The 12,112-nt window shown below is 51.1% G+C and overlaps 1 protein-coding gene across 1 annotated transcript; it reads right to left on the minus strand.

Moving 5' to 3' along the window:
• Window positions 1-268: 268 nt before the first annotated feature.
• Window positions 269-5,512, minus strand: TRIL (TLR4 interactor with leucine rich repeats). The gene has a single exon (XM_011361707.2). The coding sequence runs from the start codon at window positions 4,968-4,970 to the stop codon at window positions 2,532-2,534; it is 2,439 nt and encodes an 812-aa protein (XP_011360009.1). The 5' UTR covers window positions 4,971-5,512; the 3' UTR covers window positions 269-2,531.
• Window positions 5,513-12,112: the final 6,600 nt, after the last annotated feature.

A 12,112-nucleotide genomic window follows, 5' to 3' on the forward strand; every position in this document is an offset into this window, starting at 1 on the left:
TCACTGGTGTTCTAGCAGCGTTTCACATCATGGCTGACCCTCGCTTTTAGAGCCATCTCATTGTTTCTTTGGGCAAAAAGTCACACAACCATTCCTTAACAATAAGATCTGTACTCTACCGTGGAAAAGGGGGAAAAAAATCATTGAAAGAGGACAGAAAGACTTCATACTTCTGGTTCATTTTCACTGATGAAAACTGCTGTAGAAAGATTGGTGTATCATTATGAAAGTGTATAAAATATTAGAAACTCCAATAATGAAACATCTCTATTAGTAAGTGGGTTTATTGAAGTAACTGAACATAACAATGTATAACATTTATTCATTTCCCACTGAAAGACTTTCCAGTGAAACTGTTTTTACACAGATCCAGGCATTAAGCATTTTCAGTGATGATCTGCAGTTAAAAGGGTGGGTGGTGGGGAAAATCGGAGGTCTTTTCCAGACTCTTAATAGGACTCAATACACTGCTGTGCAAAAGAAACAGCTAAGAGTTGCAATTGCTGTACGAATGAAAAAAAATGAGGAATAGGAAAGGCACGCGACAGCGCAACGGTTGCAAATAAGAGCAAACAATTACACCTCTCCCCTCGCTGTACCAATAAGCTTGGAATCCAAAATAAGCTCTGGGAGCAAACTAAGAATGACAGTCTATTTCCTGTGGTTTATTAAGTTTTGGCCCCACAGATAAGACTGCCAGAAAAGCAGCTGCACTTTAAGTGGTCTGGACATTTATTCATCTGAACATAAACAAAGATCAGGTCCCTTCTCAGCTATTGGGACAAGGGCAGGCCTGGCTCAGTGAGGCCAGACATAAAAGCAGTGGACTGGGGGTGAAGGACCCCTGGACTATGATAGATTCCCTGAGTCATCAGGACCCTCAGGGGCTTAAGGCCCTACGCAGAAGATTCACTGTCAGCCTTAGCACCATTGCAGTGGCCTCCACGGCACCCCGCTGCCAATGAATCCATACCCAGCGGTCAATATCACCGCGCACACCCTCTTAGCGACTACATTTCTAGACCACACACGAAACTATTAATGTAAACCAAAGCACTACATTTAGTGATAAACACGTCCTCATAAATATCAGGGAATGAAAGTATCTCAAATAGTTGAAAACAACAGAGCAAATAAAGGAGACTAAGTTTAAAACAAAAACATTTAAAAGAAATACTGCAATTATTAACTAAAAGATACGATTTAATTACATGGTAAAACACTGGGTAGTGAAGGGATTAATTTGCAAAATATAGAATTATTTCACAGTGAGGTTTAAGTACTCATAACAATCTTCTGGTTTTAGTAGAAACAGACAACCACTGATGTACATTTTTTCACATTTTTTTCCCCAATAGTTTCTTCCCTTCTATGATTTCATATAGATTAAGACATTAACATGATCAAATATTACACTATTGATTGACAATCACCTTTTGCCCCCCATTAGGAAATTACTTTTATCATTTAACTGTGCAGCTCAAAGGACATAGGGCACAGTCAACTGTGTGTCGCTGATAAAAACGTAAAAAGTACCACATCATATTTATTCCAATCTGGATACATTGTCAGAGATGTGGTAAGCAAACTGTTCTCTACGGGGCCATCGCTCACATACACATTACATTCTTTATCAAGTCTGGCACTGAAATATCCTTTTCCGTGTATAGGTTTACAAAAATAAAATTAGGAAGCCACAGGAGCAACCCTGATAGAGAAGTCTTGCATGCAGCCTTCTCCAGAGAAAGTACGTAATTTTAGTTAACCCCAAGGTCAGCAAACGTTCTTGTGATGTTAAGGTTAAAAAGAAAATAGTTGAACCCCTGGGCTCAACTAAAATAGTCCTTGAGTTTATTCGTCAGTTTGTTAAATGTCAGAGCTCTTCACATTGCTGAAAAAAAAAAAAAGTGTCTAATTATTTAAACATTAAGTTATCCTGAATGTTCAGAAAAGAGTTCCTTGGTGAGTGTGTTAAACTTTGCCACCTGTTCACACCAGCCTTCCTGGCAGAGACCGCTCGAGCAGTGCAGTCACTTGCCAAGCCGCCTTTGTAATGGTTATAAGTCCTTTTTCCTTAAACAGAACCCAAACTCCTCTGTTGGACACCGCACAAATAAAAAGCATGCATCTAAATCCCTTTCTGGCCATACTGGGGGCACAAGCACCCTTTTCTACTCCCAAAGGGGTCAGGCTATTGCACTGCAATGCCACAAAAGCCATTCTCCTAGCCGCGCCAAGGGCTCCACGTAAAGGCCTCCCACCTCTAGACCCCACCATCCACGTGTCCCCTACTATTGGCCTTGACTACCAAGTACCATCCATTTACTTCATGAGTGACTACTGGGAATTGGGGGGGCGGGGAGCCGAATTAGCTGTCTGTTCCCTTTGGCCTCTCTGGCAAGTGCACAAAAGGAGGAAAGGAGACGCTCTGAGGAAATGACATCTCCCCCCGAGGTGGGTTGAGGGGCCCAGCGGAGAGGTGGCTCCTCAAGGCCAATGAGACAGTCTCCACACCCCTGGAGGCCCTGGATCTAGTCGGCAAATCGTTGCAGGAGATGATCCTCGCGCCTCAAGCTGCCACCCGCGCCTCCGCCCCCGCTGTCCATGAAGCGGTCGCAGGGGAACTCGATGAGGTCCGCCTCGCTGAGCGCGCACACGGTGGTGCGCGGCCGGTGCGACTGGAATCCAGAGAAGTCTGCAGACACGCCAGTGCCCATGGAGCGCAGGGGCCGTCGGGTGGAGTACATGTGGCGAACGTGGACAGGGGCCCCGCCCTTTCGCCTGGCCCGCAGCTTCCTCCGCAGCCAGCGTGACCCCCAGGCCGCCAAGGCCAGGAGCACTAGCAGCGCGTTGACGGCCAGCAGGGCCAAGGTCAGCAGCTGGTAGTCAACACCGCTCCGACTCCCAGGCTCCGGCAGGGTGACCAGCCCCGCGCAGTGGTCGCGGGGGGCCACCGGGCAGACCCGTCCCCCAAGCACGCCCTCCACGCACACCAGGTAGGGGGTGTCTCCGCGCAGCTCGCGCAGTGTGGCCGAGTCGCTGCGCTCGGGCAGGTAGACGAAGCGGTGGAATTTCGGCTGCTGGCCAAAGCGGTCGAAGAGCAGGCGGAAGCGCGCGCCGCCCAGCGGCCGGGGACTGCGGTGCTCGCGCACCGCCCAGCGCACCGAGGCGCTGTCGGAGCCCACCGCCTCCACCGTCAGGTTGCACAGAACGAATTTGTTGAAGTCACACGGGTCGGACACCAGCGGCGGCAGGCCAACCCCGCCGTCGGACTGGGCGGCGCTCTCTTGCTGCTGGGCGGCCAGGAGCTGCTTCACCGCGCGCTGCCAGGGGTCGCCGGCGGGCAGTGGCGCAGAGGCCGGCGCAGCCGTCGAGGTGGGCTCCGCGGGGGCAGGATCGTCCGGAGTAGGACGTTGCCGCTCCGGCTTCTCGAGCAGGTCCAGGGTGGGTGGCGCCTGGCCCGCGGCAGCAGCGGCGGAGGGGCCGGGCTGCTGGAGGCCCGGGCCGCGTCGGCTCAGCCTCACGGCGCTGCGGTTGCCCAGCAGTTCCCTGGCTGCCCCATCCCAGGCCGCCCCGGGCAGTAATCGGCCCCGCTGCTGGGACTGCGGCTGAGGCGGCATCTCCTCCGCGAGGCCACCTGCAGGGGGCGCCATTTCCTCCCTGGTGGCAGTAGGTAAGGGTCGCCGCTCGCCGTCGGCGGTCGGGGAAACCGAGGGCGGGGGATCTGCGCAAGTCCCGTTCTGCAATTGCTGGTCGTCTAGGTAATCCAGGTACTTCCCCCTCAGGGCCGGGGGGTGGCGACACTGCACGAAGACGGTGAGAAGGCGGCCTTGCGAGTGCCAGTCGCCCATCCAGCGCTTCAGGCCCCGTAGCCGGCAGTCACAAGTCCAGCCGTTGCCGTCTAGATCCAGCCGGTAGAGGGCCGGGCTGGCGGCGAAGATGTCCCCAGACAGGGCGCTGAGAGCGTTGTCGCGTAGGCTGAGCTCGCGCAACCGGCCCAGGTGGCCAAAGGCAGTGGGGTGCAGAGCGGACAGCTCGTTGCCGCTCAGGTCCAGGGCCTCCAGGCTGTGCAGAGGCTCCAGCAGCGCCACCGGCAGCTGGCTCAGACGATTGCCTTCCAGGCGCAGCTCGCGCAGGGCCTCCAAGCCCCAGAAGGCCTCAGGTGCGAGGTTTGTGAGCTGGTTGCCCCTGAGAGAGAGTAGGCCGAGGCGCGGCAGGTGCTGGAAGACGCGCGGTCCGAGGTGCTGCAAGCTGTTGGCCGAGAGAATGAGGGTGGAGAGGGAGCGCAGCGGCGCGAAGGTGGCCGCGTGTCGTAAGGATGGCTGCAGCTCGTTGGCAGAGAGGTTGAGGAAGCGCAGCTTGCCCAGCTGGGCGAAGACGTTCTTGCCCAGAAACCGGATCCGGTTGGACTCCAGATGTAGATAGAGCAAATTGCCCAAGGGGGCGAAGACCGCGTCCGGCAGTGCTCCCAGGGCGTTCCCGTCCAGCCGCAGCTTGACCAGACTCTCTAGGCCCTCGAAGGAGCCGCGGCTCAGGCGGCCGATCTCGTTCCCGTTGGCATAGAGGATGCGCAGCTTGCGCAGCGGGGCCAGCGTGCCTGGGGCCAGCGCCTGGAGGAGGTTGTTCCCTAAATAGAGCTCCTCCAGTCGCGAGAGCTTCTCGAAGGTCTTGGGGTGCAGAGAGCGGATCTGGTTGTACTGCAGGTCCAGCCGTCTGAGCTGCCCCAGGCGGTGGAAGTCGAAGGCCGTGATGTTGGTTATGAAGTTACCGCCGAGGCTGTAGGTGAGCACGTCCAGGGGGCTTGGCAGCGAGCTGGTCTTGGGCACGGCGCGGAGCCCCCTGTTGGTGCACAGGAGGTGCTGGGGATGCTGGCAGTCGCAGCGCTCGGGGCACACGGGCTCCGCCCGCGGCGGGAGCGTGAGGCAGCCGCACACCACGAGCAGGAAGCGCACGGCGCGGGCAGCCTCCATCGCCGCCCGCCCTGCGTGCAGCGGCCGGATCGTCCTCTTGGCCCGCCGGCCTTGTGTCTCTTCTGCATTCCCCTTGGCCTGGCCAGAGTCGCTAAATGGCCTCTTTCGGACTCCGCTCCGCCGTCCAGCCCCTCCTCCGCCCTTTGTCCCGTGGCTGGCCCGGGTCTCTGCAGGCGGGCTTCGCCCAGCCAAGTCAGGAGGCGCAGGGCGCTCTGCGAGCTCCGGGGGCTACTTGTTGCATTTCTGCAGAAAACTGTTTCTCCGGGTGCGCGTTGTGGGGCGGAGGGAGTAGCAAGAACTGAGCTTTTTGTTTGCAGCTCGAGTCCGGAGAGCTGGATTCCCTGGCACGGATTCTCCCCGCCGAGTGGATTCCCCAGCTGCAGGCGGGAGACCTTCCAAGAGCTGCTCGGGGCGCGGCTTGGCTGCTGCGCCCCGGCGGCTCGGCCCCCGCAGCCTGCGCCTCCTCGCTCTGGGTCCGGGACTGGGAGCTCGGCCTCGGTGGAACAGCCGGGGGAGGAGCCGGGGTGCACAGGCTGCGTCCGGAAGGGACCCAAGTCGGCGAGTGGCGAGCAAACCAGGCGGAAATTCGTTCTTCCCACACTCTGCCCCCCAGGGATGCAGGCGGGGAAAGAGGAGACGACGGAGGGAGGACAGACCCCGACAGGGGGAGGAGGAAACGCTAAGTGGCTCCGCGTCTGGTCAGCCCGAGCCCGGGACGCCAAGTGAGAAAAGTAGGGATTAAAAACAGCTGTACGGGGCGGACACGCTGGGCTGGGGGCGGGGGTGGATTACCGGTGGAGCAAACCGGCTTTGCAGACAGAGACCTTTTTATTTTAGACGAGTGCACCAGTCGCTTCGGAGCAGTGGGAGCCCGGCTTGTCTTACTCGGTTTTAAGTCCCTTGCTCTTCCAGGTGCCACCCTGCGGGAGGTTTGGGCAGCACAGACTCTGCCAGCATTCTGTAAGAGTTTTGGGGAGCACAGGTTGTCTGCAGATAGCTGTCGGAGGGCTACTGTCAGCAGAGGCTGGGTCAACCCATTCTAACTGTTGCTCGTTTGGGTTTTTGACATCAATGTACTGGCGGCTGAGGGGAGGCTCCGCCCCCTGAAGGGATCTGAACCGAGTATTTGCTTGGCCCCGCTCTAGGCAAGAGCATGAAGGGAGCTCAGAACTGGTTCTACCATGGTAAAAGTGTCTCTGGCAAATTTTGATGATTCGGTCCCATCAATTCTCCTTCAGTCTCACAGCTCTGGGGGAGGCTCTGCGCGTGCACATATATGTAATAACCTTCCCGCACCCTCTGGTAACTGCTACGTGTGGGAAGGAGGCGGTCGGGTTCCACTCGATGTCTGGGCTTGCAGTGATCTTCAGCGTCTTTAGGGCCAAAAGTTCTCAGGCCTGGCCCAGTTGGGGAAGTCTTAGCATTTATTATCAATAGAGAATGGAGCATTTATCAGCGGCTCTTTTGAGGACAGCCCCTGCTGAGAATGAGAATGAGCAAGGAAGAGCTGTTAATTACTGTTTGTTCAAGCAGACTATCTTGCTAAAAGCAAAGGCCCTTCTCTCTCCACCTCACCCCAACCCCCAATGCCAGAGTGTTCAGAAATGTAATTTTAAGAACCTAATCTGGAAAATTAAAAGAAAGAGACACATCTTCCCCTCAAGAAGCTGACAATCTAGTGGGAAGGGCAAGGCATGGAGAGATTAAATAATAATGGAAGGCTGCAGATGAGTTTTAATAATTCCAGTGTTCGACACTGATTAATTGCCTCATTTAGCAATGTATATAGGTGAGTGATAGAAACAAGTTCTGAATTTAAGGAAAGATGAGATCACTGGCAGTGGTCAGTGAAGAATTATGAGTGAGCAGACCTTGGCTCCAGGCAGATGGGTTTTGGAGAACTAAAGGCAGGTAGTTAGCGTAATGTTCATTCAGGTCACGGTGAGTGAGCAGACTAAGTTTGCTGGTGATTTGCTCTGAGTTTTCAGATGAAGGATGAACTTGGGGAACCGGGTATCTGTCTTAACAAGATGAAAGATGAAGCTACCCAGGTAAGTTTGGGTTTTAGTTCTCACTGAGAATTCTGAAACCCTCTGAGGTCTTGACTCCCATCCTCTTTATGAAATATGGCTGCCCTGGAGGGTGAGACCCAGCCTCAAGTTCTCCTAACCTGGCCCAAGAAGCTGTTAGGAGGCCCTTCAGTCCTTGCCGGCAACACAGGTGACTCTACTTTTTCAGAGGAAAGATATCCAGAAGCTGCTGGCTTTCAGATCGAATCTCTGGATCTACCTGAAATGGAGCCGTGACAGCATCTGCTTTGAGCCCACGGCCTCGGAACACAGAGACGGCCTTCTGAGCAGGTTGGAAGCTGAGAGAGGTGTGATGTGGAAGAGGGGGAAGCGGAAGTCAAACCCTGCCCCTTCACACAAGCCTCCTCTCCGCCTGACTCTTCGCAGAAAACTCGCAGAGAAAGTGAGGGCAGCAGGCGGCATTCCCTCAGAGGGCCGCTGTCGCTGGGGCCAGATGCCTCTAAGACTTAGAAAGTTACCAGACCCCTGCAGATGTTCAGTATTTTGTAATGTTTTGACTGTCTTTGCTATTATTGCCCAGCGTTTAATATTCTGCCAATAGTCCTAGATCACAGGTAGAAATAACATCATCCATGGTTTCGTGTCAAAAGACAATTGCTTTTCCATAAATTCCATTTCCTTGAAGTAATCCATCTGCTGCATGTAGTTAACCTTGCTTAAAATAGGTACAGCGTGCCCTATTTCAAACAAGTATAGACGGTTTCTGATAGGTGTCACCAGCACCCTCCACCCAATTTCAGTAAGGGTAAGATTTTGAGACCTACAAATATGATGATAAGACACGTGTGTGTGCATATAAATTCTTTCCGAAAAAGGGTGACTCTATCTCTTTAACCAAATACTTCTCTTTTAAAGGCATACAACCTGAGGTCAGCTTTACAAGTGAATGACATTTAAATACTTCAGAGTATACTTTTGTGATTCTCATATGTGCCCCAACGGCCTACACGGTCAGGTATTTGATTTGTTTTCAGACCATCTTTCTCTTCCAGGAGTTAAAGTGGCATTTTGCTTGAATGCGGGAGTACTTAGAGCTCCTGGTAGTGAGAGCTATAAAAGCGCCTCCCAGATTGCATTAGCTTGGAGTCCTTATTGCTGCCAGTGATCAGGCAAAAGGCCTCTAGTGAGACTTTCAGCATGTGCCAAGTCCCGAGACGAGCCATGGGAATGCTGGGGCTGGTAAGATATAGACCTCAGGGCGGGGAGACTGATGGGCAGGATGCAATTGCAACGCCAGGTGGTAAGAGCCGTAGGCCTTGAGGAGGGGAGCTTGGCCTGGCCTGGCTTTCCAGGGGCAGAAAGTGCTGAGTACTAACCTAGATGCAGGTTAGCAGGGCACTCAGGAGGCAAAGCCTGGGGACATGTTGAAGAGAGTGATTTGGGAACCTCCAAAGCTTCCGTTTGGATCTTTGTGAGTGAGATTTTCTTTTGACAGCCGTGTTTTTCATAGGAGCACACATCCCTTGCTTATACAAAGACTTCCAATAGATATTCCTTATTTCCCTCTAAGGATTTCAGCAGGCAGATGACCTAATCGTACTTGCACTTCAACATCAAGAGATAGCTCTGCCTATATAAACTCGGTGCTATACCAAAAAAAAAAAAAAAATTATCTCTCTAGTTTTTGCCTTCTAGAACCTTGGAATCTGTGGTGGTGGTTTATGTGGGACATGTGTTGATAGAATGTCCAGACCAAGGCATCCCCCTATGTAAAATATGCTGTATGTATTTTGTGTAGATACTATATATACAGCACCACTCTTAGAATAGGGCAGCCTGTGTCCCTATGCTGAACCCTGAACCTTAGAGGGCTGTGTTCTATCCCTCCTCTGGTTGGGTCCTTCCCCATAAGGTCAGGATTTAGGGCTTCCAAAAGAATGTACCCATCCACAGCTCACACCCCGACTTCTGCTCGGGGTTCATGGGACCCTGGCAGTCCTCACTTGACTGCCTAAGTCTGTGCAGGCCTTTCTCCCCCATCTGTCCTCCTGCGGACCAGTCATGCCACAAGTGTATTTACCCCAGGGCCAAGAAAAGGCCAAAGGGCAGCTGTGCAAAAAGAACCTGGAAGCGTGAGCTGGGATTTCTGCTGGTATGACCGGAAGGCCTCTGGGAGGCTCCTGGTGATGCTGGGGGTAGGGGGGAGTCTCAGGCCAGGGGGTCTCCTCTCACACTCTAACCCCCGGCTTCTCAAATGCTGGAGACAAGCCTGTCCATATGTAGCATTTTGGGAGAAAAGAGTACATGTACTTGGATTTAGAAAGAGCTAGGAGAAAAATTACAGGAGTTTGAAGGAAAGCATTTTTTAAAAAATGTTAATTCTACTTTATTATAACATAGCCGATACCTAATTTTCTATAAAAAGCAATAATTTTTAGTAAAAGCAAGGACAGAGTTGTCTCCATTTAAATGCCTATCTCCTAACTACGACATAATGTCTGTTTATGGATGGATCCAGGCTTGATCAGGATCTAGGAGGTTTAAGTATCGATTACGCTTAAATGAATACTTTGCATAATTGCAAGTGGTCATCCAGGAAGGAATGCTGTTCCTAAGAGAAACAAGAGCTTTGTCATCTCACTTTTGGAAAGCTCGCCCTTTAAATCTCAGGTACACTGGGGATAGTTTCGGTGGTCAGAAACACAAGCAAGTTTGGGCTGGTTCCATGACACATCGATGTGGTGTAAGGGTTCTCAAGCATTCTTGCCCAGGCATGGAATCTTTTGGGGCTTGCCAGGGACGTACGCTGCTTTCCTCCAGAGCAACCTGTGGTTGCACTGAACTGCAGAGGCATAGGCAGAGGCAGGAAGGATTTCAGGCCAGGTCTTCGGTGCCCTGGAGCTGGCCTGAGTTGGCCCAGGCCGCCCTGGTGTGGGCAGGTTAGGGAGAGGAGAGCTCAGGCCACACGTCCCCCGCTGCAGGGAGAGGTGGGCTTGCTAAGCCCAGCTGGAGCAGCTTCCCAGAGCTTGCCCTGGGCAGCCTGCAGAGACGGCAGCTGACAGGCAGGGTGGCCTCTGACAGATGCAGTAAGAAATCGAGATTCTCTAAGGGTCCCTTGGCATTTTGTCAAATGGCCCCCCAAATTCTATCTGAAAGGGCCTCATCTTTGCCCCAGTCTGAGAGGCAAGTGTTTTTTGCCTCGGGGATTAGGAATGTGAAAAAGAGAAGGCGTGCTTTACAGTATATCTGCTGATTCTCCTCTTTTATCCTTAAGGAAATACAAGAATGCAGATCCCTGGCTAGGTACCAGCTTTATTAAACCAGAATCTCTGAGAGCGAAGCCCTGGCACCTGCATATTTTTTTTATGATTTTTATGCACATTTAATATTGAAAAACCCAATAGACAATACTTCCAAAACCCCTCTCCACTATTGGCTGATCATATTAGAATAACAGCAGTATTCATGACGAGCGCATAGGTAGAGCTGAGTGCCCCGCAGTGGCCCACGCACTCTACATAAAAGAACTCATTAATTTCCTCAGCTGCCTAATGAGGTGGTAGCACTATCGTTATTCCCATTTTACAGAGGAGGAAACTAAGGAGCTTATTAAAAATACGGAACCCTAAGCCCACTCCCAGAGTATCTGAGGCAGAACCTCCAGAATATGGCCTAAGGATCTTTATTTAGCACGTTCCCAGTTATTCTGTAAGGCAGCGGTTCCCAACCTTTTTGGCATTGGGGACCAGTGCTCCTATAAGAATCTAACGCCTGATGAGCTGAGGCGGAGCTGAGGCAGTGATGCCAGCTCTGGGGAGCAGCTGCAAGTGCAGATGAAGCTTCACTCACTCACCTCCTGCCGTGCAGCCCGGTTCCCAACAGACCACGGACCGGTACCAGTCCACAGCCCAGGGGTTGGGGACCCCTGCTCTAAGGTACTGCCACTGAAAGAGAATTCTTAAGGGCTTAATCAGAATGTCAGTGTCTCCTTTGCTACGAGTGAGACAAGGCTCAGCATGGCTGAGAGTGAAATGTACCTAAGATGATAATCAAGGACGATAGTGCCTCCCAGATAAACACGATGAGCACCATTTGCTGTGATAGTGATTAACTTTTTTAAAGAAAATAATGAAGAACTAAAACCCACAGTGTCGGCCCACATAACACTGTGTGTGTTTAAGGCCATTCGACAAGGTGACTACTTCCAACACACTGGATTTTATATACAAGGAAGAAAATTCTTACCCTTCAGTTCAAAATGCCCGATTATTTGAAATGGACATGTATAAACAGATTGCATATGTACAACAATTACGGTGAATTGTGGGTACTTCTGGCAAACACAAAAAGGAAAGGCAGTTGTTGACTGAGTATGATGACTTAGGAAATAAAGCAAATCCATGGGCCGTTTATGGTCACTGGATAGGGTTTATTTTTGTGTAACTTAAATTTTATAACAGTAACATGATGTCCTCCCTTAGAATAGAATTGAGTCATTAGCCTAAGAAAACGCCGTAGGTATAAAAGTGTCTCTTATTTCTAGATAAATATTCTAAAATATTGGTCATCTCTAGGAACCACACTGGTAACTGTGGTTTATGGTACAACTTTCCACTATTCTTTTATTTGGATTTCTTCATACTACAGTAATAATATTTACTTAGCCATTTGTATCCCCACCTAGCTGGAAAGACAGAAGCCATGTTTTTATTTCATTTTTGTGGTACTCAGCAGCTGTTGTTGAATTGTCAGAGTTTTTATAAAAAGCCAAAAGAAAGGTTTTTAAATATTAGCAGTTGTTGTCTTTCCATGGTAAGAGAATGAATGATTACACTCTACTCTTTGGCATTTTCTAAATGATGTGCAATTACTATGTATCTCTTTGAAATTAATAAAAAGATTGTATAAACGAATGCTTTTATCTGGTTTGAACCTCAACATAAGTCTCCCAAGCAGTCAATTGAGGATTAGTCATATCTCCAATGTGGGAGAGAAGATGCTAAAAACTAGAGAAATTAGCTAACTTCTGGAATGATCCGCCACTATAACAATAGAGTGGCTTCTGACCCCAGGTTTTTACAGTTGGATCTTGCTAGGCTCCCTGTTGATACA

This window comes from Pteropus vampyrus, unplaced genomic scaffold, assembly GCF_000151845.1.
Source record: "Pteropus vampyrus isolate Shadow unplaced genomic scaffold, Pvam_2.0 Scaffold69, whole genome shotgun sequence".
In the NCBI taxonomy this organism is placed as follows: Eukaryota; Metazoa; Chordata; class Mammalia; order Chiroptera; family Pteropodidae; genus Pteropus; species Pteropus vampyrus.